Consider the following 27569-nt stretch of genomic DNA (forward strand, 5'->3'; position numbering starts at 1 on the left):
CGAAGTGAGAAAGCTCTCTGGGGGGTGTCTCTGTAAGAGCACTAATCTCACTCAGGAGGGCTCTGCCTTCATGGCCTAATCACCTCCCAAAGACCCCACCTCTTAATATGATCATATTGGGGTTTAGATTTGAACATCTGAATTCGTGGTGGTGCTTTCAGTCTATAGCACATCCAGAACATAATTCAGAATTAAGAACAAAAGCAGAAACTTCCTCATTTTCTCGTGGATATCTAAGCTCCTTGGGGCCTAAGCTCTGCTTGCTTGCAATTGCACTAAGTAAAATTTATGAGAAAAACACAGAAATGCTACACAGGCAGTGCTTAATGCATGTTTGATAACTAAGAACAAAAGACAATAATGTTCAAAAGAAATTTGTTCCTCATGTTGGTACAAGGATTAAAATAGCCATTAATTTTGCACAGGTTTTATTTTCCCCAGTCATTGGCTATTAACTCCTTCTAAATCATCTGCATTTTGGCTTTGGAAAAGAACTCAAAGGGATGTGCTAGACTGCATACAGCCTAATGGACAGCCAGTTATTTTAATTGTATTAAATTCATTATCTCTTCTTTCTCCTCTATTATCATGCACAGCCTTACAATGTCATCTGGTTTTCTATGAGTGCTATTTCTCCCTTCCCTTTTATTCTAGATGGCATCAGCGCATTTTGAAATACACAGATCTATAGGTAACGATAACTAAAATGCACAAGGAAAAGCAGATAGGAAGAACTTTAGTCTGGTATTTTAGATTACTTCTATTGTCTCATTTTTTTCTATTTCATGTTTTCTTTTCTCATCTTTATATTTTTTTCAAGACATAAAATTAAATGTGCTGCAACTCCTCAGGAATGAGTACATTTAGGATAATAGTTGAATGACAATCTTTAGAAATTAAAAATTATCTGAACTTAAAAGTATGAATAGTTTTGTTTTTCCCTCAAACTAAATTGGTCAGATATGAAAAATTATAAAGCATTCCAACTTTTGATTTGAGCATGAACAACATGTTGGCTAATTTGTATTGATTTTATCTGCCAATCTAGATGCAATTATACTTTAAAAAGCAGATTTCTGTAATTTGCTTTTCTATAAAATGTCACCGTTGCATTAAATACTTTGAAAACAGTCTTTGTAAATCAATCTACACTTATTAGATTTGTTTAAATGATAGCATTAGAATTCCATGCTGAGATTTAATTTGGTTTTAAAATAACTCCCTACATGCAGATCACTTCCAAGGGCGGAGAGGCTAGTTCCCAATTATTTTCATGCCGTCAGTGCTAAATGTGTTTAATAACTCACTTCCCTACAAGCTGTGGGTTCTCTGAAGACTTCCCCATTCAGAAGGATGCACACATTTTACCTCAGGCTATTTTACATTAAAAAAAAAAAAGGCAAAATGAAGAACCATAGCCAAATGAAAAGTAAAAGTTCTTACCTTATTCATGTCAAAGGTACTATAGACTTGTTCAACATGTTGACTGGCCTTTTGATTTAGACCCTGCAGACCCAAGAGTGTCTTAAATTCATGCAGTGTTTGCAGGCCAGATGGATATTCCATCATAAATTTTCTGTACCACACATAGGTCTCTTTAGCAGGAATCGTTGCCAGGCCATCAGCTATAGATTTACTATTGCCCATCGTGACTCAAGTCTACAGTAGGGTCTGTCCATATTTAGTCCCTCACTCTTCACTAAAACTTGAGGCTAATACATGCCCTTCGAAAGCTACTCTAAACCTCTTACAGCTAAAGACTAAATAAGAATAGAAAGCCACTGAGATGAACTCATCTGTAGTTTTAAGACGAGGTCATTTGCCATTAACTGATGGGATTGTGCTAACCTGCTATTTAGAGATACAGTTTGCTGTGAAGGACAGAGGTAATAATTTAGAGGGTAATCATTGCTGTATTGTTAGCCAGAAATTCTGCCTACATTACAGAGTCACACAGTGGAGTCTAATGGAAGAACTTGGAATTGCAACCAGGAGGCCTGGGTTTTAGGCTTTGCTTGCCATTTATTAACTACACTGAAACATTCCTTAGTTCTCTAGTCTGTTTCCCCATCTGTAAAACAATAGCAAGAGTATCTGCCTTTTCAGACTTAAATATTGTGAAGATAAATTTAAATGAAAAACATTTTTTAAAACCATGTGGAAATTATACACCCTGAATATTGTTAAATTAAAGGAAAGTCATTCAATCCATAACTACTAGATGATAAAAGGCAGGTATTAATTTTCCAATGTCCCACATTAGGGAAAAGAAGGGCTTCTTTGGAGGAAGGTGTATCAGGTACCTCTCACCTGTCCAAAACCCTTTTGCCCACTATACTTAGCTTGGGCTGAGGGAAATATTTTAGGTTTCCTCCCTCTCAGACCTCTGGGTCCTTTCTGTCCAAGCCATTAGGACAGAAAAGAGAAACCACTTTTAAAGTGAAGCCCACAGACCACCCCATTCTTCACCAACCCAGCCAATTAGTTCAGCCAAACCGTTGAGTCTCGGGAGGCAGCGATGCAGACAGGATTAAGTGAGGCCTACATGTACAGACAATCACTCAGGTAATGAGATCTTAGGCTTATGCCTTTGAAAACAGAAAACACATGTTAATTTATGCAACATAACCCACAAACAAGTCTCTAAATCTGTAAGACTGTCTTATTGGAAAGACATCCAGTTGCAAGGTGTTTGACATTCTTCTCGCCTGTAGATTAAGCATCTTTGATGATGCCACAGACCTGGTTTAACTTACAAATGAAACTTTAAATGAAAAGAAACTTTAAAAACAGTTAGCTGCACTACTTTATAGTCTGCCATTGAGCATTGATTTTTTTTTTTTTTTTGAGTGATGTGTTTTAACCCTGTTGCCAAATCTGTTGCCCCCAGAATACAACAAGGATGCCAGTCTGTTAAACCAAGTAGGCCGTTGTCCGGGGACAGCCAACCGACCTGGAGTCTGCACGATCCTTCCCCATGTGGAAGGCCACCCTCCCCTCCAAACCCCAACTCTGATTAGGGATTTCTGGACCCAAGGAATCAGCTCGAGAAGCGTGAGATCATCGCCCATTGTCCTCTACAAGATTATAAAGGGTCTCAAGTCTGGGGGGGGAGGGGATGTTATTTGTTTTTATTGTTATAAAAAATTAATTAACCAATTTTAAAAATAATAATAATATAGGAAAGGGAGAATCCGGAGAGCTTGTATGCATGACCCATGGGCATGGACTGGAGGGTTGCGGGGGGATCGCTGGGGGAGGGGGTTGCTGGGCGGAGGGGAGCAAAGGGGAAAAAAATGGAACTATTGTGACAATAGAATCTATAAAATATACCTAAAAAAAAATTAAAGGAAAATCTATGTATATAAGAGGGAAATGGTAAAAGATAACCATGTTATTAGAAATAAAAAGAGTTGTAGATGTAGCAGGCAGAGAAGTGTGGTTTGCAGATAAAAGAACATATTGGACTGTGTCTTCTATCATTGTTCTTGCTTTTTATTTTTTTTTTAAGTTGTTCTGTCTTTTCTGTCTCTCCAGCATGCATCTACCCATGCCTTCTGCCTGCTAGTTTTACCCAAATCCAGTTCCCAAGCTGATCTTGTCTGAGCCAATTGCAATGGACTTGAGAACTGAGTGAACAGACCTATGAACTGTATCTATGCACCATTAATAGAAAAGAATTGCTCATGTGCTCCTCATGCAATCTCTCTACCAGCCATACTCAGGAGTAAGAAAATTATATTATTTCCACTTAAGGTCATCTGGTTCTAAGTATGCTTCTCTCCTAACCTTACCCCATCCCCCCCACCCCCAATTCCCACATGGACTCAATTTCATAAGTCCCTATTCCTTAGTGCTGATTACCTGTTTAAAACCCAGATTCCTCAAGAACTAGAGTCAATGGACCCTTAATGGAATTCTCTTGACAGAAAGTAGAGATGTTAGGGTGAATATAATTAATTTTGTATCAAAAGCACCACTGTAGATTTTCAACAAAAATTTTTGATTTCATAGGGTTATATACAAGTGCTCAATAAAGCTGTAGAAATTTGGAACTCATTCATTTTGTAGCATTACTTAAAATCATTAGAGTAGATGAGATAATGAGGACTCAGTCCTGGGGATTATTCAGTTAGGAATATCCTTTTAGAATCTTCAAAAACCATTCTCTAAAAATTCCCTCTTCAGATTTTTTCTAAATGTCTGCCAGAAGGATGCTCAGAGGCACTGACTTCTTATCACCATTAACAGCTATTAATCACCAATTTTTAGATTAAAGGAAGAAGAATAGTGATGATGGCAGAGAAAGGTAATGAAAGTTTTCAAGGGACCAGGAAAATCCCTTGTGAAAGAAAAACTTTCGGTAGGTCAAGAATACAAGGACATGAGATCCAGAAATCATACTTTTAAAAAATCTGCATAACGATTACTGTTGAGACGGGAAAAAATCTTTTAAGGTATTACAAGTAGTATGAGAATTCTTACATTGGATACAATATTGGTATCTAAAAGTCAGGAGTCTTGCTATATAGAACATTGACCACTTATAAGACAATGAGTGAAAAATATGGGAAAAGGCTTCATTTATAATAGGTCAAAGCATAAATCTAATTAATTACAATAAATGTAACTACAATGTGTAAAATGTATTTGAAGAAATATTTTAAATGCTAATATAGGGCACCAATGAAGACTTGAACATACAGAAAAGCATATTTTGTTTGGTCTTGGGTAGAAAGATGTAATATTAATAAAAGGCAATTCTCTTTACCTTACTATAATATCACCATAAACCCAACAAAATACAAATAAAATCTGAGGGTGAGTGGTGACTAAAAAAGCTAACTTGATATAAGTTTGAGTGAGAACTGAACATGCAAGGACACACAGGAAAATTCTGAAATATAAAATTACTGACTAGCCCTACCATGACAATACAGGCCTGACATAAGAAAAGAAGGGACAATCAAAGGAAAATGATGAAATTATATTTTTTTAGAACTTGGCCCAAATACAAATAGGAATTTACAATGCAATAGGTGGTTTGTAGATAGGTGAAGGGGAAAGATTGATTATTTAACTAATAATTCTGAGACAATATGTTACTATTTGGAAACACACACAAAGTTGGATTTTTAAGTTACTCCTTACACCAAAATAAATTCTAGGTGAATCAAAGTTTTATAATTATAAAAATCATTATAAGAAAATGAAGTATAATTTCTTTATACTTTTTGCATTGGAAAGTCCTCTCTAAATATGACTACAAAGCCCAGATGCCATAAACAAAAGAAAATTAAACCAAAAAAATTTTAAATCCTATATGGTTATAACCACCATAAAATTTTTAAATAAAAAGTTATGAGAAAATACATATGATGTAAAAAAAATAATAATTTCCTTCATATGAAAATAATTCCTGTAAGTCAGTGAGAGAATATCACCCAATAGAAAATGAACAAAGGCTTAAACTTAAAAATTCAAATGAATTTTAAACATCAAAGATTCTCAACCTTACAGGAAATATATGTTAAAGCTACAAGGCTATGCCACTTTTTTATCGATTTGATCAGCAAGATTAGAGAGGCTGAGTAGGTAAAGGTGTGAGGAAACATATGTGGGAATTTATATTAATAAAATTTTTATGAAGTGCTATTAGGTAATATCTATTAATAATAAAATATACATACTTTTTACCCAGTAATTCATCTTCTGAGATTTAACAGATATAACTGCATCTATGTGAAATGAAAGTATTTAAAAGAATATTTACTGTTGTGTGTATGTAAATCCAAAAGAATGGAGAAAATGAAAATATCTATTGATAACAGAAGAATTAAATAAATTTTGTTATGTCCATAGAATGGAAAAGTTAAAGATAATGAGAGCACTCTACATGTATGGATCCTGATATGAAATGATCTTGAAGATATATTAAGTGGAAAAGCAACAACATCTCTTGGTTGCTATTACATCCAGATTTATATCTACATAATAATTTATATGTTTTTATATATATTGGTTGTATCTGGATGGATCCACAAGTAACTGGTAAAAGTATGCTGCTTGAGGAGAGTAATTAAGTGGCTAAGCATAGGGTGAACACTTACAAGTTCTGAATTTTATACTATATGCATGTACATGAAATTAAAACTCCACAATTCCACAAATACATATTAAATGTTTATTGTTTTTTCCAAAGTTAGACATTTCTAAACAAACACATAAAAGAATCAGTTATCAAAGGAAATCTAAAAACATAATTCTCAACATATTTGTAATATGTGTTCACATTATACTTAGATTTGCTCTTTTACTACATATACTGTAGCTCAGAGTTTTTAAAGGATTTATTTTCTGCTTTATTTTTTGGCTGTAGTAGAGAAAGGGCATAACTGCCTTTTTCAACACAAGTTTCAGGAGGAGATAATTCTGTAGTCTTATGTATACTGATTATGAAAACCACTGTTTTCCAGTTTTTACACTGTTTTAAGTAAAAATAAAATTTAACACTAAATGAAATTTCTATCTTTTTTAACTGCTCACATGGGAATTACAGAACTCAAGAAAAAGTTTCTGAAACAACAGAAAGAGTTGGGAAATAGGACTGGAAATATGCAAATTTTAAATCACTCTCCATTTCAAAGTAGACAATTTTCTTAGTGTTAAACAGGATGAACTTCACAATAGCAAGTAAAAGGGGAACTATTCTTTGAAAAGAATCTTCCTTTTTCTTATTAGCATTTTAGAAAAGGGAATGTCTTTTCTGTTAGTTTTGAGAAGTATTTTTATTTTCTTTCTAAAGGGAGACTATCTTCTGTATCTGCAGTTCCTTGATTTAAAGTGTTCCCCAAAAGGAGATTATCTTCTTTAAGCAAAGCTTCTAAATGACTGTCAATCTGTTCCAGGTCTCCTACTGGACCTCCCTGCAAAAGAAAAGCAACAATTATCGCAGGGAAAGAAGCTACAGGGTTTATCCCTATAATCTGGGTGGCCTCTGAACAGTCTTCTCTATGATTCATGTAACAGTACAACCCACCTTGCATTTGAATACTGCTTTTAATCTTTTGAGATGTTTTCACATTTAATCTCATTTTATGCTTGCAAGTGGTAAAGACTTGGATCATTTTTTCTTTAGTGGAGGTTAATTTAATTTTTATTTTCCATCTACCTAATTATTTGTCATATCCCTCTAAACCCCTCCTCCAGCCTCATCTCATCTTTCTCTGTTACAGGAGCTCTTCTTGCATTTTAAAAATTCATGAATCTTTAGCCTTACAGGCTAAACAAACAAGTAGAAAAATTCTGATTTCTCTGTTTCTCCTCTTCCCTTTGCAGCATTTCCCCCGCAATGCTTGGCTTGCTGCCTTCCTTTGCTCCCTTTTCTCTCTTATCCCCCAGACCTCTGAGTTAGTTTCATGCCCTCCTTCCATGGGCTTCTTGATCCGTGAACAGCATATGCTCCTTCTTTACTGATGTAAATCTCATCTCTTGGGATCAACCCACTCCCTGACTGAGGTGATGGATAAGAGGATTTTTAGGAAGGACTTTTCAGAAATAATCCCAATTTTATTATTGTTCCCTATAAAGCACCACCCTGCTAGGTTCTCCATCCCTTATCTGGTTCCATTAAATGTGCTTCTGCTTTGCTCCATGTCCTAGATTTCTCCAGTCCTCTGTCAAGGCTGAAGCGTTTTCTGCCCCAGCTTTGTGACCGGGACTCTGTTCCTAAAGACAATCTTGATATTCACCTGAATTTCCAAATATTCACTGACCCTTAGGAACTCTCTGTCTGAGCCTTCCTGACACTGACCACTCTCAGCCTACTGGGTCTAGTCTAATCCTTGCGCTACTGCCCTCTACCTGCAGACTAGACTTCCGCCTAGAACTTCAGGTGGGTTCTTCATATGCCTGCCACATCTGCTTTTGGGTCCACATCACCTCAAGTCTGCTCTATTTCACTGCAATTGCTCTGGCAATCGGAGACAGTAAAAATGGAAATTTTACGTGGGGGATGAGAGTAAATACATTTGGGCAGTACCTCTCCAATGATACTAGACAAATCATTTCATATTCTGCAGGCTAAAGTCCTTCACCTCCTTACCAAACTTTGAGAATAAAGCAAATTAAATTAGTATAATTACCCTAACTATTTTGGAGTAGAGCCATGAGTTTGGCATAGAAAGAAGAGCAAATTATTATTCTTTCATTTTTTTTCTTAGCCAAACCTAACTTTGTTATTCTGAGAACCAACAATTTTTATGAGCTTTTCTGATAAAGAGTGATATTCAATATCTGTGATATAGAATTTCTTTCGTCTCTCTAGTTTTTCTTGTAAAACAACTATTATCACTGAAAATTTACCACATGCCAGGCTTCGTATTAGACCTTTTCACACAAAAATATTTCCCACCCTTTACAGCTACAAGAACCAAAAGGAGCTCCACCCACATCCCACTTTTACAGCAATAAATAAACTTGAATAACAGGCTTATTTACTATTGTTGATAGAACCACAAATATAATTTAAAAATAAAATATAATTATATTTTTATAATGAAACATTTTAACTGTTGCCTAGACAACCCAAGGAGAAGAAAGGACTTCTCTTTTGGCTATATACTTCAATTAAGCAAATATATTTTCTGCTTTTTACTTTGTATTCAATATAAGAGAAATCCCAGAGAAACCAAAGTATGTATTTCTTCGAAGGAGGAATGGACTATCAGCTTGAATGTTCACGGCCAGGACTGAAACCAGGCAGTATGGGTTCAAAATCCCTGTCTCTTCCCAAAGCCCTTACAGGCAAGACAAACCTCCAACCCGCTAGTCAGGGCTGTCTGTGGGATGTTCAGCTCCTCCCCTCTCACCTTGCGTGGCCCAGGAAGACCCTGTCTCTGTCCCAGATGAGAGTTTACTCTGAGGAAAATGCCATGTGCTTCCTGGTCTCGCTGTGGATTTCTCCATTTATTTCTAGCATTTACAGAAAGACTTTTCAATCTTGACTATATATTTTAATTTTTTATGTATTTTGTCTAACATTTCTATGAGCTATAGTAGAAAATGAACATTTCCTCACTCGTTCAATCTCAAAGAAAGCAATTGTTTATGAATTAAATTATACAAACAAGATGGACAATAATCCATATTTACATGATGTTTCCTGACCTCTCCAATCTATCCTCTAAGATTAGAAAGGTCAATTTTTACTTATATATTAGGGTAAAAATCAATTAATATAGTTTGCTTCCTGAAAAAATTCCAAAAAATTTTCCTACTGGAAACATGCTATTGAGGAGATTTGAGGGTAGTCAAACTATACCAACAGCACAAGCAAAGAGTCTGATTTTGTTAATAATAACAGAACTTTAAAAAATGTTCTAGTATATACTTTCAAAGTTCACTATTTATATAGTTTCAGTATCCTTATAGGGAGGGTAAGGGTTAGGTTAATGACTTGTCCAAAGTCAGTAAATGGATGATGATGATACAAGAAACTAGCTGAGTGCTCTTCCCACAAAGTATATTCCTACTACTCAAATAAAATCTCATCACTTACCAGCTGAAGTTTTTCCAACACTGCTGCCAGTTTTACACGAAGATTATTCAGTTTCTTTTCAATAATGTTTCTTTTTTGTTCACATTGCACCAGAGATATTTCATTAATCACTCCTCTTCTATTAGTATCATAGATAATAGACTGTGTGTGTTTCTTTAGTTTTTCTTCATATTGGGCCATGTAAACATTCTGGATCTGGGAATGTTTTTAAAACAGTTTTAATATATTTTAGAATTTTACTTTTCCCCTTAATATTAGAAAACAAGTTCATTTTTCAATTATGCACATATATACCAGGTATCAGTTCCATATGTATATACTATAAGTGGTCACATGGTCCATAAATGTAAGGAATTTACAATCTGATAGAAGAGGAAAAGAAAAGAAGAAAAATGTACAATAGTCCAGTATCTGTAATATAAGGGTGAGAGAGACACACCAATGCATTCCCTTGCTTTGGAATGAAGAAGGATCCCCTTAATGGTTGAATTTGTTCTCCCACCAGTGATATTGGATTATTCAAGGCACCAAGTGGGCAGGAACCCTCTCTCCACAGAACCAGTAACTCATAGACAATGATAAAACAGTCAGCCACCCGGGGCTTTTATGGCAGATAATGTCATGTTATTTATAACTCAAGTCTGTGGCATTTGAAAAGCACAGAAGCTACAGTAAGAGGAATTCTTGTTCTGTCATTCTCTTTGGGTTACTTTTCCTGATATAAAGAGTGCAGTCATATACGAGCACATACGACCCTTGCTAATTCAAGAGCTCTTGGTTGTTTTCAAGAGCCCATGTTGTGCTTGAGGCACTCACAGAGTAGAAACAGGTAATGGAAAGGCCAAGTGCTTCAATTTCAAAATGACATTAATTTCTTGTACCAGCGTTTTGAGAGGGCCAAAGGATAATCAGAAAAGAGATGCACGTCAAATCTTGTTTTGATAATCATTTAAATGGTTCTGTAATGAGATTTCTGTGCCCTAACATGACTGAGTTCCCAGGAAAATTATAAGGGGGCTTTATTTGTCTTCTGGGACTACCCTTCCCCTTGCCCCTCCTCCACCAGACTCCCTAATACGTGCAGGCCCTTCCCAGACATTTTCCACATGGTCCCCTTGCACTCATTGACCTCATTATGAATTTGTCCTCTTTCTATAAAAACTTTTAAACAAACAAAAATCCATACATGTATCAACTTCTGTTGAATAGGCATTCACCAACTATTTCCTAAATTCAAGGTATTGAATTTAACTATAGGTGATACAAAGATATGTAAGGTTCAGTCATTACCCTGAAAAAACTTCTAGTCTACAGGGTGAGATAATGTAAGTAATGCAAATATTATATCTTATGTGAGAAAGTGCAATTGTGGCCCCCAAGTAAGGCACAGATATTATTAGAGTTGAGAGAAAGAAGTGAATTCTCCATTAAATTAAGAGAATTAAAATCCTTAAAGTACTTTCCTTAAATCTATGTCAGTAACTGAACCCCAATTATTTATATGTTTCATGTGCTATTAACTAAAAAGAGCATTTGGGATCAGGGACCATAATATCACTCTATAGTGGCAAACACTGGTCCTAGGTATGTGTTCCTCCTGTCTCCACCCCCCCCACACCCAAACACACATGCACACACATATAAAGTAATCTGTTAAAGGTGAGACTTACTTGTGAGGCTTATAGATTGCCATATAAGTAAATTTTAGATTTTTGAGTCTTAACTTGCGTGAGGCATCAGGAATTAGACCTTGAAAGCCTTGATCTAACTGCCTATTTTTATCTTATTTCCTGAGTTCCAGGCCTCATTTTTCCAGGAATACACCAAGTTCATTCTTGCCCCAGGCTCTCCACCTCCTGCTATTTTTCTCTGTTTGGTTAGGTTTGACCCCAGATTCAGACAAGGCTGACTCTTTGCTTCGGGTCTGTATTGAAACATGGCTCAAATATTCTATGTCCACCTGGAATAGCGCCCCCCTTCCCCAGCACACACCATCACTATCCCCAACCCTGCACAGTTATTTTATGATGCAGCACACTAAATTTTGTTATTTATGCATTTAGTGTCTATCATTATGTGACACTGCATTATGTTTTATTTATGTGTTTATTTCTTTCTTTAGAATGTAACTTCAATGTTAAAAAAAATTGGTTTTGTTCACTTCTGTATATCCAATGCCTGCCACACAGTGAGCCCTAACTAATGGGGAGTTAGGAGGGCAGATGTGCAGTGTTCACAGCAAGTGGATTTCAGACACATGGGTCAATCCTGCCTCAAAATCCACATTCTAAGATCATGGAGGGAAATCTAGTTTTAATCATCCTCAATTCGACCTATAAGGAGAGGATGGTTTACAACTAAGGCAACAATCACCCACTCACTCCAAGAAGCTTCACTGATGCTTCCTACGGAGGCTTCAGTCAAACCCAGGGAGTGACATTCCCATGGGTTTCAGGTGGAGGAGGGTAAATAATTCAATTCAGCTGGAATAAGGACACGGTCAGGTAGTTCAGATGTCACCAGTCATTTATTTAAGCTTAGTTTTCAGAACTCTAGAATTTTACTTTTGCCATCCTGAACAACAGCCACAAAAACCTTTTTTATATAAGCAACAATAAAACAAACCAAACAAAATTTGATATATAAAATGTTAAAAGCAACATTATTTAGAAAAACTACAGTAAAAGGAACACACTATTGACGCACTTGACTGGATCTAAAGGGCATTATGCTGAGTGAAGAAAGCCAATCATAAAGTGACACATACTGTATGATTCTATTGCTATAACATTACTACAATGACAAAATTACAGACATGGAGAATGGATTAGTGGTTGCCAAGAGTTAGACATATTTGTACATGGGAGGTAGGACTATAAAGGAAGAACTTTGTGGTAATGGGAGTCCTGTATCCTGATTTTCGTGGTGGCTACACAAAACTGCACCTATGATAAAATGAGACACATATTTTACCCATTTCGATGTCCTGGTTTTGATATTATACTATAATTATATAATAATGTAGGACACAAGCTTTGGGTGAAGGGTACATGGGACCTCTATTATTTTGTAAATTTCTGTGTATCTATTACTTCAAAATAAAAAGTTCAAAAGACAATGCTGATAATATGGTATGACATTAAGAATGTTTACATAGCACATTACATTTAAAGTCATATTGAGTATCTCAAAGTTCACTGTCTTGTAATTAGCAAACTATATTTCCTTCAAATACTACCAGCCTGTTTCCTGATTTATTTTTCTTCCTTTCTCAGGCTAACATCTCCCAGAGGGTTCCATTAAATGTAGCAATTTTGACAACTTTTAAAGCTCAATATAAATGGACTTCCAGTTGTTTTAATATTTTAAGGAAGGTGAGTAGAGATGTGTAACAGATGAGAAGCTTAGTTCTGCTGGATAAACTTACACTTGTAGAGGTATTTGTGGGAGATCAAAAATGAAATTCTTCCCGAACTACATTAATTTGTAACAGAATTAGAATTTGAAAGAAAGGATATTCAACTGAGATTTTAATTTCCTGCCTTGAATTAAAAAAGTCAGAGCTCTGGAGTTACAAATCCTAACAAGTTTGCATAAAGTAAAACAGGTCTACAAGATTTTATACCTTATTTTCAGGGCTATGCATGCAAGTGTTTATATGGGCAGGCTCTACAGCAGAAACAATCAACTTTGATTCAGCCCACAAAGAGTAAGATCCAGATGTAGTCAAAGTTACTGAAGATTGCTAACTTCAAAGATTCTATAATCTAGTTAGGAAAAAAGTAAAATATCAGAAACTACTACAACACAAGGCAGAAAATTTAATTAATGCTAAAATCAAGTTTTAAGGCTCTCTCAGAGCACAGAGTCAAGATTAATTTCCCTTGAAGAGCCTGAGCAAGACTTGATGGAGAAGGCGGCACTGACCAGGTTCTACATAGGGTGGGTAGGACTTCAAGAGGCCAACTGTGGACTAGGAGGGTAAATAACAATATTCTTGGGACAGCTCAGAGGTAGGCTAGTCTAGTACACTGGAGCAATTGCAATTTGGATGGACCAGATGGCTCGTGAGAAGAAAAAATAAAAGATGATGGTTCAGCTCAGGCTGTACAGGGCCACCAATGCTGTCATGACTCGGTGACTACTTTAACAGTTGTAATGAAACCACCAATATAGGCAGGATAAGGTGACCGGAAGAAGTCTGAGTTATCAAGGGTCCTTCAGGGCTTGGATGTGGCTCTCTTCATTATGTTAAAAGTACACACCTTCAAGTAAGTTGCATAGATTTGTCTATATGGATTTGAAAAATGATTTGAATAGATTTTATAACTGCCACCTAAAGCTAACAATCATTAATAAGATCCTTAAGACCAAACAGTTTCATGTCAGGGAAGTCATGATTCCACCTCTTCTGTGTTTTGCTTGCAGCAGCTCAGTTTCAACATGAACGCATGGTCTCCTGCCTATTTTACTTTGATTTTTTGAATCCCACTTGCCCTGAACATTAAAGGGGTTCTATTGATCATCTCTGCTAGTACAGTTCACCTTGAATAAACAGTTCTCTTATTCAGTCTGGCCTCCAAGAGCCAGCAAGTTGCTTCCTTTGCTGATAATGTAGACTCTAAAAAATTATCATTTAGAAACAGACATGAAAGACATGTATAAGCTTGGGTAAACTGAGGTGTACTATAATCTAATTCTTAGCACATTTCTAACATTTATACTGTTACTATTTAAATCAGAGTTCCCTAACTAGTAGATGAAGATCTGTGGGAAGATCCAGGAGCCTTACTGGTAATTCTTCAAGCTGGCTGCCACAGACTTACAATTAGGGCATTTCTTGATAGGACACTAAACCACCTGCCTGCCACATGCATGCACCTCTCTCGAACATTTCACGGTCAGCATCTCCTCATTATACATCTCATCATGTAATGGCAAGGTGTCTAGTAAGTAAACAATAATTATTTTACACTGATAGGCTGAAAGGATGTAGTATACCTATTGCAACTAATACATGCAAACTCTATCATAAAGTTGTAGTATTACCATTGGGACAAGAATCAGATGGAAGAAAGTGGTATAGCAAAAAGAGCTTTGAAGTGGGACAAATCTGGGTTCCAACCTTCGCTATGCTACTTGCATTGTGACATCAGAATATTATCTTTCTGACTCTCCATTCCCTCCTTGCGACATGGAGATAGTGGCACCCACCTCCTAAATTTGTTGTGAGAGTTAGATGAGGTAACATATTTAAAAGCCCATATATAAGGCCTGGTTCAGTGTCTGGCTCTAGTAGCTCTTGATCAATCACAGTTTTACAATCACTGATGATAATAATATTAGTGCTAAAATAGGGTCAAAAATACATTGAAAGAAAACCTAGTTTTTCATTCTATACTATTTTGGAAACATTGACAAGTCAGTATTCAAGCTGAAAATGTGCAATTACTGCTTTTTCAACAGGACTTTATTTAGAAAATAAACTCCTTTTCTGCTGAACAATGATGAAAAACTAAGACCTACAAGGTGTCTTCATTTGTGCAAATCACAGTCCAGCAGGCACTCAATCAGAAACATTAGAGGCAAATATGTCAACTCGGGTGTCCAATTTAGGCACACCCTAAAATTCAAATATGGCTTTTCTAAGAAGAAATCTGATTTAGGTTCTAATTTTCCTTTCACGTTTGCCTCGTTACATGTCTTTGGGAAGTTACCTCACAATTCCGTTTCATTTATAAAACCAGATTATTCAAATATACTCTATTTCTCATTAAAGAGATGAGGCAATGCCTTTCCTTCTACTTGTGCTTTGCACAATTCCAGGGTGCGCCATCCACCCCCTAGTCTTCATAGATCTGCATGTTGTTATGACAGTTTTCCGAAGATGGCTGTAAGTATTGTTAAAAAAACAAAATTTAACAGTGAAATTAAAAATCTAATTGGCTTTATTAAGGAACTCATTAACTGGTCAGTATCCCATTTAGCAACAAGAAGGGCTCTCCAAGTGGTTTTACAAAATAGAAGGCTTTTATAGAAAGAAGGGTGGGGAAAAAAGAAAGGATTATTTTTAAGTCAGGACATCTTTGGGGTGGGGGTGAACAAGGGTTTTTATTTAGCAGATCATGTATGGGGAATGAGGAATGCCCACATGACAGACTACCTCATTAGTGTTAATCAGAAAATCCTGGATTGGTTAATTAAGAATATATTTCAGGAAGAGGTTAAAAACAGTAATTAGGTCAGGTTTTAATCTAGGTTTGGTATCATGGGCTTTCACACAAGTGATGCTATTTTGAGTCTGTGGTTTTCTCTTTTAACAGCATAATCACCTGGAAGAAGATGCTAGTAGTATGTGTACTAAGGATGGAGCTGGTGCACCTATCTGAGCAAACACAAGTGTAGGTGAGGAGCTAACATCTCAGTATTAATCCTGGTGTCAAGAAAAGTTCTAGACTGCTGTGGCCTTTATGATGAATCTGTGAACCTCGGGCTGTCCTGGTTCCAACACTAATTCCCTATGTCAGTTTGAAGATTAGTGTTGGAGTTCACATCTTGGATTCTCAGTTCCCTTGAGTGTGAATTAAGAGATCTGAGGACACATGATCTTTTTGACATTTCTCTAATAGAACTCAAAGACTCTATGAACTCCTTTCGTTATTTTTATTTTTTATTTTTAAGTAAATTTTATTGATTATGCTGTTACAGTTGCCCCAGTTATTCCCTCTTTTCCCTCATCTGTCTGGTACGCCCCTTCCTTCCAGCAATCACCCTCCCTTAGTTCATGGATATGGGTCATGCATGTCAGTTCTTTGGCTTCTCCTTTTCCTGTACTCTTCTTAATATCCCCCCATCTAATTTGTTCCTACCAATTATGCTTCTTAATCCCTGCTACATTTCCCCCATCCCTCCTTTCCCCTTCCAAATGCTCTCCATACCTATGATTATGTTTCTGTTGTAGTTGTTTGCTTAGTTTGTTTTTGCTTTTGTTTCTTAGATTCAGTTGTGGACAGATGAGAGTCTGTTGTCATTTTAATGGTCATAGTTTTGATTTTCTTCTCTTTCTTAAATAAGGCCCTTTGACATTTCATATAATAAGGGCTTGATGATGATGGACTCCTTTAGCTTTCCTTTGTCTGGGAAGCACTTTGTCTGCCCTTTCATTCTAAATGATAGCTTTGCTGGAGAGAATGACCTTGGTTGTAGGTGCTTGCTTCTCATCACATTGAATATTTCTTGACAGCCCCTTCTTGCCTGCAAAGTTTCTTTTGAAAAATCAGCTGATAGTCTTATGGGAACTCCTTTGTAGGTAACTCTCTGCCTTTCTCTTGCTGCTTTTAAGGTTCTTTATCTTGAACCTTTGGCATTTTAATTCTTACGTGTCTTGGTGTAGTCTTCTTTGGAGCCAGCTTGTTTGGGACTCTCCGTGCTACCTGGACTTGTATGTCTATTTCCTTTGCCAAATTAGGGAAGTTTTCTTTCATTATTTTTTCAAATAAGTTTTAAATTTCTTGCTCTTCTTCTTCTTCTTCTAGCACCTCTATGATTCAGATGTTGGCACATTTAGAGTTGCACCAGAGGTTCCTAAGCCTCTCCTCAGTTTTTGTATTCTTCTTTCTTCTTTCTGTTCTGGTTGAATGTTTATTTCTTCCTCTTGTTTCAAGTCCTTGATTTGAATCCCAGCTCCTTCCCTTCACTGCTGGTTTCCTGTACATTTTTCTTTATTTCATTTTGTGTAACATTCATTTCTTCCTTTATGTTTTTTTTTGCCGTATGCTATAAGTTCTCTGGGCATCCTGATCACCAGTGTTTTGAACTTTACATCTGATAGGTTGGCTATTTCTGTTTTATTAAGTACTTTTTCTGTTTTATTTTCTGTTCTTTCATTTGGGCCATGTTTCTTTGTCTCCTCAATTTGACAGCTTCCCTGTGTTTGTTTCTGTGTATTAGGTAGAGCTGCTTTTACTCCCTGTCTTAGTAGCATGGCCTACATAGCAAAGGCACCTGTAAATTCTGTGGGGCAAAGTCTTAGGTAATTTCCAGGGCGGGGGCAACCCACTTCACTGCTGTGTAGGTGGGGGGGGGGGGGCTCAGAGAGATTACAATGCTGTTGCCTGGCTTCTGGAGGTTTGCTCAACACTTGCCCCACTTCCAGTCTCTTCACCTACCTCCTGTATGTGATTGGTGCCCTTCCAGCTGCTGCCTTGAGGTTTGCATATGTTCTAAGACCATGCAGGCCCTTTAAGCAGCAAAAATCTGGCAATTTCTTCCACTGCCCCAACCCCCACTTGTTTTTACAGCCAGAGGTATGGGGGTTTGTCTCTCTGGTGCTGGAACCCTGGGCTATGCATTCTGGCCTAGAGCTGGGATTGATCACTCCCAAGGTATGCCTACCAATTTTTATCCACCACTGTGAACGTGGGAACATCCATTCAACCATGGCCACCACTACCATCACTTCTCCATGCCACACCGCCTCTCTGCCTATCTCTGCCCCTCCTACCCGTCAGGATGAATGTGGCTTCTTTAAATCCTCGGTTGTAGGACTTCCATACAGCTTGATTTTCTGATGGTTCTGGTTGTTATTTGTTTTTGAGATCTGGTTGTAATTCTTTCTATGTTTGCTTGAGGAGGCAAAGCATGTCCACTATGCCTTCATCTTGACTGGAAGTCCTGGACTATTTTTTATCACCCACAGGAAATCTTCAAGAACTAGATACACAGTATTATTTGAAGACTATAAAAATCAAAAACATTGCCCCCGGCCAGGTTGCTCAGTTGGTTAGAGCATCACCTCAATATGCTAAGGTTGCAGGCTTGATCATCAGTCAGGGCACATACAGGAATCAATGAATGAATGCATAAATAAGTGGAACAACAAATTGATGTTTCTTCTCTCTCTCTCCTTTCCTCTCTCCCTCAAATCAATAAATTTAAAAAAAAATAAAAATTAAAAACAACAAAAACATCTACATGGAGAGAGAGAGAAAGAAAGAGAGCAAGCGAAAGAGAGAAGTTGTAAGTAAATACATCAAAATAGTAATAGCAGTAATCTTAGAATGGTTAAGGACTATGGGTGATTTTTAAAATTTCTTTTACTTTTTCATTAGCATTAATTATTTTTATAACTACTTTTATAATGGAAAAGTCATAAACTTTAAAAACTGTTGATAGGATACTAAACAAACAAACAAAAAACCCAGGGAAGTATGAACCTGTACAGAATACAGCAGGTCCTCAAATAAGGTAGTTTCATTGTTTCATTTAATCTTGGTAAGATGTCATAAGAACTTAACTCTTATTTATATCAACAGCCTATGGTAAAATTGGTTTGTTATACAGCATTTCACTTTAAGTCACAGAACTTAATGATGATGTTAAGAGAGGATTTAACTGTAATTAAAACTTTACAATTTCTGGTTTAGTCCAATGTCTCGGGAATTCAGTGAATCTATTTCTTAAAGACTTATAATGTCATATTTTCAGTACAAATAATAGTCCTACTCCAAGCATTTCCTAAGCTTTATTCTGTGGAAACACTTACATTTTCAAAGTCAAAAGGATGTTTCTTTGTGACATCTGACATGCTACATTGATGTAAATCATGATAAGTGAACACAAATTTGATTTCCTTCCAACTCAACATTTGAAAATGTATATTATTTTTTCTTTGGAATACAGAAGCATTTAAAATATACAGGATTATGTTGAAAGTAAGCTTACCTGTTTAAAACACATTTTCAGCTTTCTGTTTGTCTGCTCTGGGCATTGCTCCAGCTGTTTTCATCAATTATAATAAAACAGGATATTAACTTTTAGAGAATCAGCTGTCAAAAACAGACTTATAACATGCAATATCTAGTATAAAAGAAGCATCAAAGCCTAGAACTGGCTAACACTGATACAGGGGGTCCTTTAAGCCTGGGCCTAATTAAATTAATTCTCTAATGTATAACTCACCTCATTCCAAAAAATGATTAAAGAAACCCACATAATTAACACAGCATGGTTTTAAAAAATTGAAAATAACAAAATTAAAGTGAAGAAAAAGTAAAAGCAGTGTCAATAAGGTAGTTGGAGTCTGGATTTCTTGTATGCGATCCCCCAGAAATAGACTGGGGAGTCATTGGCATATGGGATGGGATCTGAGGCCAGAGACTAGCTGAGATCAACCAGAAGCATCATTTAATAGACAGAAGGACGTGTTCCAGAAATGAGTCCTTAGGCATGTCCACATTTAGAAACCAAATAGAGGAGGAGTTACCCTCAAAGACAGGAGGGAAGCAAGAAAATGAGGAGAGTGCTGTTGTGGAAGCTTTACAAAGAAAGTGCTGGAAGAAGGAGAAAGCGGTCAACTGGGCTGAAGGCTTCTGAAAGGTCAGCTAAAGTAACTGACCACTGCATTTGTCTGCAGGGTGGCCACTGGTGGCCTCACAAGAGTATCCCAGTAAGCGATGGAGTCAGAAGCCTGACAGGAGATGGTGAGGTGAGAGTACAGGGTGGAGAAGCAGAAGCAGTGGTTGTAGGACTTAGGATTTCACCCTGGATCGGATTGAAGCATATGGCACTTTGGACAAATGAATAATTTGGTGCCCTTTGCACTGATAGTCTTTCCACTTGTACCCATCCTTCCCACAAGCAGCACTGATCACAGGATCGGGAAGAAGCCCTCCCACCTGACCGTACCACCCAGCTCTTCTCCACTCCCATGAGCGGCTCTGGCAGCCACAGGCTTGCACACCCCACACAACTTCACTGCAGCCTGAGGCGACCCGGCAGCTTGGGGACATCAACTGTGGGACAATGTGAGGCTCACCCTGCACACCCCTGCAAACTGATCAAAGTTTTCCTTCCCTTCATATGTGGTACTGTCCCTGGGAATAGATTTGATAAATGCAACTATCTTCATCTTTCTGTGTGATGTCTTAGTGATTCTAATAAGACTAGTGCTCTGAGCAGCTAATGTGGCTGACGCACTCCATCCTCACCCCAGTTCCTCATAAAAGGTGGCTGAGGAAGTGTGTATAAGATATAGAAACTCTGTTTTTGGTGCCAGGGAGGGAAGTTAGGAACTATGTCCCATTTCTTTTGATCTCTGCAACCAACTGTTCTCTGTCTGTAAGATCTTCCCAAAGCTTATTTATCCCTTGGGCACATTAATTTTAATTCTGAGTCATCTGTTTGGTATAAAGATCCTCATCTGCATTCCTTAGCTCCTCTTACTGGGAACACTTTACATTTTTGTTCACTGAAGATTAAATTCAGGCTCTTCTGTCATTCCCCCAGCGTCCCACAAAAGCTGGCTTACCTCTAAACTTGCTACAAATTCCTCCACAGACGAGTAGCCAAATTCTGATGGTGGCTGATACTCCGGAAAGAAATGCAGAATAATCTCCCTGGGCATAAAAGCACAGCAGAAATGGGAATATAGTATTTGTGTTAATATTTACAGTTTTAAGGCGATTTGATCTGAACAGTTAAAATCCTCAGCATTGCATAATATCAAATACAGTATAACACACATGACCACATGCGCACACTGCAGAATATTTGTATGGATAGTAAGAAAATGAGTGGTTGAGGGCAGAGTGATGAAGGGCCTCCAGGTATCTGAGATGAGCAGCAGTTGGATGGCATAGAAGGAAACGATGTATCTGGGGTCCCTGGGACAGAGGAGTGAGAGGCCCTTTACACAAACCACTCCTAGCTCCCCCTAAATCCATCCTCCCTTCCTCCAATACATGGTTGAACCCTCTTCTGAACATTGGTCCTTTTCATGGTGAGTATAAATTCTGTTGGGTTTAGAGCTTATTAGCAATCTTCTAAGGAAGTACTCTTCTAGAAAACATGGTAAGATGAGAATGAGAATGCAGCACCATAGGTACTAAGAGAGGGGACCCTAACCCATATTTGGGGAACCCTAAAGAAAAGGAGTTAGCCAGTTGTGGGGAGCAATGGATGGGGGCATGTGAGGGAAGTTTTCTAGAACAACTGCACCACATGTTGGGGAACTGAGTATTTTCTGAAGTTACTGAAACTCCAGTCAGATTAAACCACTTTTTATAAAGTGCTAAAAATGTGCTATGCATTGCTATCTGCTTTATACATATAATTTCATCTAATTTTTATGGAAACTCTGATTGAGAAGGTATTCTTATTGTGAACCTCTCTGGTTTCCTGATTATTAAGGACTCCACCCCGACCCCCACCATCATGCTCAAGCAGACTGGCTGTGCTCTCCTTCCTTGTCTCTCCCTCTAGGACCCCAGTGTTCAGTCTTTTCCTCTGTCCTCCACAGAGCTGCTGCAAAACAGCTTTCCCTGGGGGTTCTATCCATAGGACTGACTAGGAAAGCAGACAGGTTATCCAGCTCCTGGGGTCTCCAGGCAAAAACACACAGACCCTTTCCTTTTACTTTTCCTGAACAAATAAATTAGGAAAACTGTTACATACTGTTTAAAAAAAACTCTAAGATACCAAAAACCACAAGTGGAGAAGAAGATGAGAAATCTGTTTCCACTGGTGAAATGTGAGAAAACATGACTGCTGCTTAAGGCAAAAGAGATAAATGGTAAATGAGGACCTTGTTTTGTTCCAGTTAAAGGCTTGTATTCTGTACAATTCCTTTTCCATTGAATATTTTTATAACACAATCGCCACAAAATTTCAAGCTGGTATAGAAAAGAGCTATTTATTAATACATTCAGCTTTCAGAATGTTCAGTTGATAATAGTGCAATGACTTGAAGCAATAAAGAGTCCACATGTTCATTAGGGAGATGGTTTCAGGGAAATTTTAATTTTCTACTCATGCCTAATTATAGAAGTGGATCCACTTCAAAGTTTTAGTATACTCAATCAGATTATCTCCTTTTTGATCACATGTAACTCATTAAAAGTAATAGTAATGACACACTTAGATACAGAACACACACACTTTCATATGTATACATATGTATATATTTCCATGTGTATGTATATGTGTGTGTATATATATATGCATGTGTATGCATGTATACCTACATATGTGTATATATACACAGTGATTAAGAGCATGAGATTCCAAATCAGAGAACCAGAGGTAAAACTCAGCCCTGTCCTGTATAATTTTCTTTGAGACTTTGAGTGTATCACTGTTTCTCTAAGCTTCAGTTTCCTTATCCATAAAAAAATGTTAAAAATACCGATCAAAATTTGTGGAAATAAAGCACAAACGTATATAAAGCACATGGGTGAATGTCTAAAATACAGTAATGGTTCAAAAATTATAGCTATTAAATCAAGAAAGCCTGTCACAATCACTGGACATGTAGTCATATCCATACATTTTTAATAATATGCACACATTTATTCAGATATGCTCAGATGCACACAGATACAAAAATATATAATTTATTGCATGCTACAATGTCTCAGTGACCAAGTGACATGCCTGAATCTTAGAACTAGTAAGTAAAAGACCAGGATTCAAATTTATGGCTACCCCATTCAAAGCTGAGAATCTTACATATTACTTCTGTTCAAATACTGACAAAAGGTAAGCAACTGGTTGGAGAATCCCATTCTTTAGGGACTATACTATAGGCTAGTGATTTTTAACTGGTGTGCCACAGCATTTTCAAAACATGTGCCCTAACTGGTGTCACTCAGATGATTGGAGTGTCAACCAAAAGGTTGCTGGTTCAATTCCTGTCAGGGCACAGGTTCAATCCCCAATGTCTCCAGTTTAGGGGCATGAGAGAGGCAACCAACTGATGTTTCTCTCTCTCCCTCCCTCTCTCTATAAAAGCAATGAAAAAAAAGTGCTCCCATGGGGAATAATTAATTAATTAAATAAGAGAGAGAGAGAGAGTGAGTGTGTGTGTGTGTGTGTATTTAACATGCAATACCTGACTATTTAGTCAGGGGTACTGACTTCTTTTCCCTTAAATTGTCAAATAACAAAATGACAACAGCCAACACAATAGCCATCCAGTCTGAATGAAAAAAAATTGTATCTATTTTTTGTCATACTGGCAAAAAATACCTATTTTGGTGTGCTGCAGAATTTTAGTAATTAGTTTATATGTGCCACAAGACAAAAAAAGGTTGAAAATCGCTGCTATAGGCCATGGCAATATGAGACTGACACTAATCCAGATCATTGCAGAGGTCGTCTTTTTCAGCCTCAAAATATCTGTACAACACTGAGGTCTGGCCTGCTTCTGTTTCTTTCCCAGGCTGGTGTAAGCTTGCCAACCCAGGCACTCTGGTCAATTTGGTGGTCAGAACTTAGTGTTCAGAAATGTAGCACTCTAGCTTCACTGCCTGGTTAATAATTTGTCTCTGGATCCCTGGTATCATTAATAAAATGTATCCTGATTCAAAGTACAAGGGAGATCCACCGACATATAAGCAAGAGCACCCCCTCCTTTCCCCTGCAGCAGGACAGGTGTTGGGAGTGCATTCCTAAACCTGAGTAGGTGGGGCCTTCATGCCCATGTAAGCACAGCTCCACAGCCCTAGATGCTGCCATAGAAATTTCCATAAAGCCCAGGGAAACTTCAGGATTGAGTTAATATCATGGATATACAGCCAACCCCTACCTTTCTTTTCCTACCTGCCTCTATTCTTGGCTTAGTTTCTTCTCAGGAAAGATTCTCAGTAACTCATCAGAAAGTCAAAGTAACTGTCCTAAGGAAAAACATGCTTCCAGCTATGACATGTTGTGAGATCCCCTTGGCTGAAAGCCTCTTATCACACTCTGTCCCCTCATAGTCTGTAAAGCCCAACCAAACCAGCTAGCTGCACTAATGTGGTGGTGTTACTGCTCCTGCTCCCCAACCCTCCCATGTGACTTGTTTTAGAGCCTTCTTCTACATACTAACGTCTTTGGCTTGATTGTAAAGCCCCCTCCTATAACTGGTTCTTATTTGGAAAAACTCTAAATCCTGGACTTGACTCCTCTGTGTCTACATCTTTAGAGAACTTAGATCCTCATTAGCAGGCCCACAAATGTAACATTCTACATTGAGCCAAAAAGTAAAACTCAGTTTCCCCCAGGAAATTTAGTGTCTAAAGCTACAAAAAGAGACTTTTCAGAAGGCCATACAAATGTCATGTGGAATAGTTAGAAAGGAAGGAAGGAAGGAAGGAAGGAAGGAAGGAAGGAAGGAAGGAAGGAAGGAAGGAAGGAAGGAGATTCAGTAAGGCAAACTCAGTATGAATTCTTGATTGCATTTGAGAGAGGACTAATATCCACCATATTTCCAGACCATGTAACAGCAGGCAGTTAGCTGCTGTAGTTCTATTTCAAGGGATATTTAACCCATGGTTTATCTAAATCAGTGCAGTTAGGGGACAAATCATAAAGCCATTTGATTGAATTGACATTACTACTTAATAAGAAAAAAAATCAGGAGTTATCACTGCTTAGAAAGTTCAACAAAGCATGAAGAAATATGTTAGTAAATATCTTTACCATAAATTAGATGTCAGTTTTCTTACTGTTTCCTTGACAGATGTGCTTTGAGAAGACATTGGCAGCAAAGAAGTAACTTCACAGCCATCACTTACAGAAACTCTGGCTTTGTGTGCAGAACTTGGATTTAAATCTTCCATTGGTACACTGGACAAAAATAAGCCAAGGTTTATAATTTCAAAGTAAGTATCACATTAGGTACTAATAAACTCAGAAATGCCAATATATGACAAATGAAATAAGACATACCAAATGAAAGCAAGGCCATAAGTGTAATGCTGAAAACTGTCATTTATGTAGTTATAAAATCAATTCTCAAGTAGAAAAATTACTGTTTATTTCTGACCATTGTTATTCCAAAGTTTGGGTGGTCACAATTAAATAAAATTGGTGGTGGTTTATTCTTTTTATTTTTTTAAGTATATTTTATTGATTGTGTTGTTACAGTAATTCCAAATTTTTTCCCCTTTGCTCCCCTGGTGGTGGTTTATTCTTAACAACAGTAGTCATAAACCATTTGACTCTTTATTTGCTGAAAAAGGCTGTTAAACTAAAGTTCTACTTTAGCCTGGGGGAAGGTGCATACAGGAAAAAAAACAAAAAGAGGCAAAGTCAACTAAAAGAAAACTGTAGTCAAATCTGGAGGAAGAGAGAGTTCTGGGTGAACTGGAATGATCCTGAGGTAGAAACAAGGTAGGGCTGTTCAGAGAAGAATGCGGGGCTGGAGCTGCTGAGGTGACACGCACAGGCAGAGGGACAAATGCGATGAGGAGAGAGGACAGCACTCACGGCCATGGAGCAGGAACTAGAGTTTATTTTAAGCAGAGCAGGCACCACCATTGAAGGGATTCTTGCATGGGAGTCAGGTGATCTGTATGTGTTTTGAAAGTACGACTGGCTACAGCATGGAGCATCACTCACAATGAGGATGCATAAGGCAGGGCTGCATGTCAATGAAACCCAAAGCTTTCTGTGTAGTGGGAACAAATTCAGGGGCTGTGAAATACGGGAGACCAAGCTGGTGGGTAGGCATGGTCAGATCATGCAGGATTGTGTCTGTCAAGTAATAGATTTCTGTAATCCTTTCGTAACTGAGACGACATGAATTAAAAAGACAGTTCTAGAGACTTTTATATTTTTATACTGTATGGGCCTTTTAAAAAGTGGATAATAGTTCTTACCAAATGAAATGTGCTTCTGTCAACAGCTCTTTGGCATTAATGATACTGTCAAACTTCAGCTGATATTCTACTTAAGATTAAGAACATTATAATGCTTAATTGTCTGTTAAAGAATAGTTGCGCAATGTCTGAATGCCCAATAACTTCCTTTATGCTGAAATTTTATTAAAGAGGTTCTTTAAAAAATTTAAAATCATTTTCAGTATGCTGGAAATTTATGCTGGTATTAGGGGTGGAGGGTAAAATGCACTACACCAGAGCACAGAGATTCCCTTCTGAGCCTCTGTTCCTTTTTCTGCCAAATAATAATAGTGCCTATCTCAATAGAGCTGTGCAGAAGATTAAACAAGATACACAAAGAATTTCAATGCCTACTGTTATGAAATAATACACACACACACACACACACACACACACACACATACACGAGTTTTAGATTTTGGATGGATTTTAAATTTTAACTCAAATCTTAATAATAAGTTTAGGTTAAAATAATGTCCATAAAATGGCCTTGGAACAACACTGGTAGAAAACTACATCATTTATTCAATCAACAAATATTATAGAGTGCCCACTTTGAGTCGAATGCTACTCTGGACATTAAGGACATGCAGAGGTGAGCAAGACAGCCTCAGCTCTAGTGGAGTGAGTTAGCTGAGCATGAAGAAAATCCAGAAAATAAGCAAGCTAGAATGTAAACATACATTTACACAATGCAATCCTATGTGGCCCTAAAAAAAAAAGGAACTTTCACCCTTTGTGACAGTATGGATGGACCTGGGGAATATTATGCTAAGTGAAATAAGCCAGTCAGAGAAAGACAAACACCATATGATCTCACTCACATGTAAAATCAAATGAACAAAATAAAACCAAAGGCATGGATACAGACTGACATCTCAGAGGGGAGAATGGGGGCTTGGAAGAGATTAGCCAAATAACATATAAGCATAGGCCATGGACACAGACAACAATGTGGTGAAAGCTGGGTGGACGGGGACAAAGAGGAGGGAGAAATAGTGTCATGTGTAACAGTGTCAACAATAAAAGAGAAACATAACAATACAATACTTCAAAATAGTAATAAGGGATCTAGAAAAAATAAAACAAGATGATTTGATTTTATAGCATGCCTTTTCAGAAGTGGGATGGATTATTTATATTTTTAGCACAGCAGGTAGAAACTGTTTAAGGTAGACTCCAAGGAAATCATTACACCTCATTAATAGGTCCTTGTAGGTTCATAATTAGGATTCAATAGTTTTTAAATTTATTTTTACTGTATTTTGTCCAATACCATTTATCCATTATGCCCTCTTCCACCTTCACCAACCCCCTCCCCCGCAATCACCACATTGTTGTCCATGTCC

At 37.4% G+C, this 27569-nt stretch overlaps 2 protein-coding genes across 2 annotated transcripts in view; both read right to left on the reverse strand.

Annotated features, from left to right (window-relative positions):
• Positions 1 to 1647, reverse strand: part of GUCA1C (guanylate cyclase activator 1C) — a 42648-nt gene extending 41001 nt beyond the window's left edge. Inside the window, exon 1 of the mRNA XM_090261454.1 lies at positions 1444 to 1647. Within this exon, the coding sequence (XP_090117580.1) occupies positions 1444 to 1647 (204 nt within the window). The remainder of the gene's footprint in view (positions 1 to 1443) is intronic.
• Positions 1648 to 6779: 5132 nt separating this feature from the next.
• The window catches only part of MORC1 (MORC family CW-type zinc finger 1), a 151935-nt gene continuing 131145 nt past the window's right edge, over positions 6780 to 27569 (reverse strand). Inside the window, 5 exon segments of the mRNA XM_090286818.1 lie at positions 6780 to 6926; positions 9560 to 9754; positions 19283 to 19336; positions 20868 to 20955; positions 25019 to 25165. Of these exon segments, the coding sequence (XP_090142944.1) occupies positions 6789 to 6926; positions 9560 to 9754; positions 19283 to 19336; positions 20868 to 20955; positions 25019 to 25165 (622 nt within the window). The 3' untranslated portion in view covers positions 6780 to 6788.

Source organism: Furipterus horrens, unplaced genomic scaffold, assembly GCF_987537825.1.
Source record: "Furipterus horrens unplaced genomic scaffold, mFurHor1.1.pri manual_scaffold_1, whole genome shotgun sequence".
NCBI lineage: Eukaryota > Metazoa > Chordata > Mammalia > Chiroptera > Furipteridae > Furipterus > Furipterus horrens.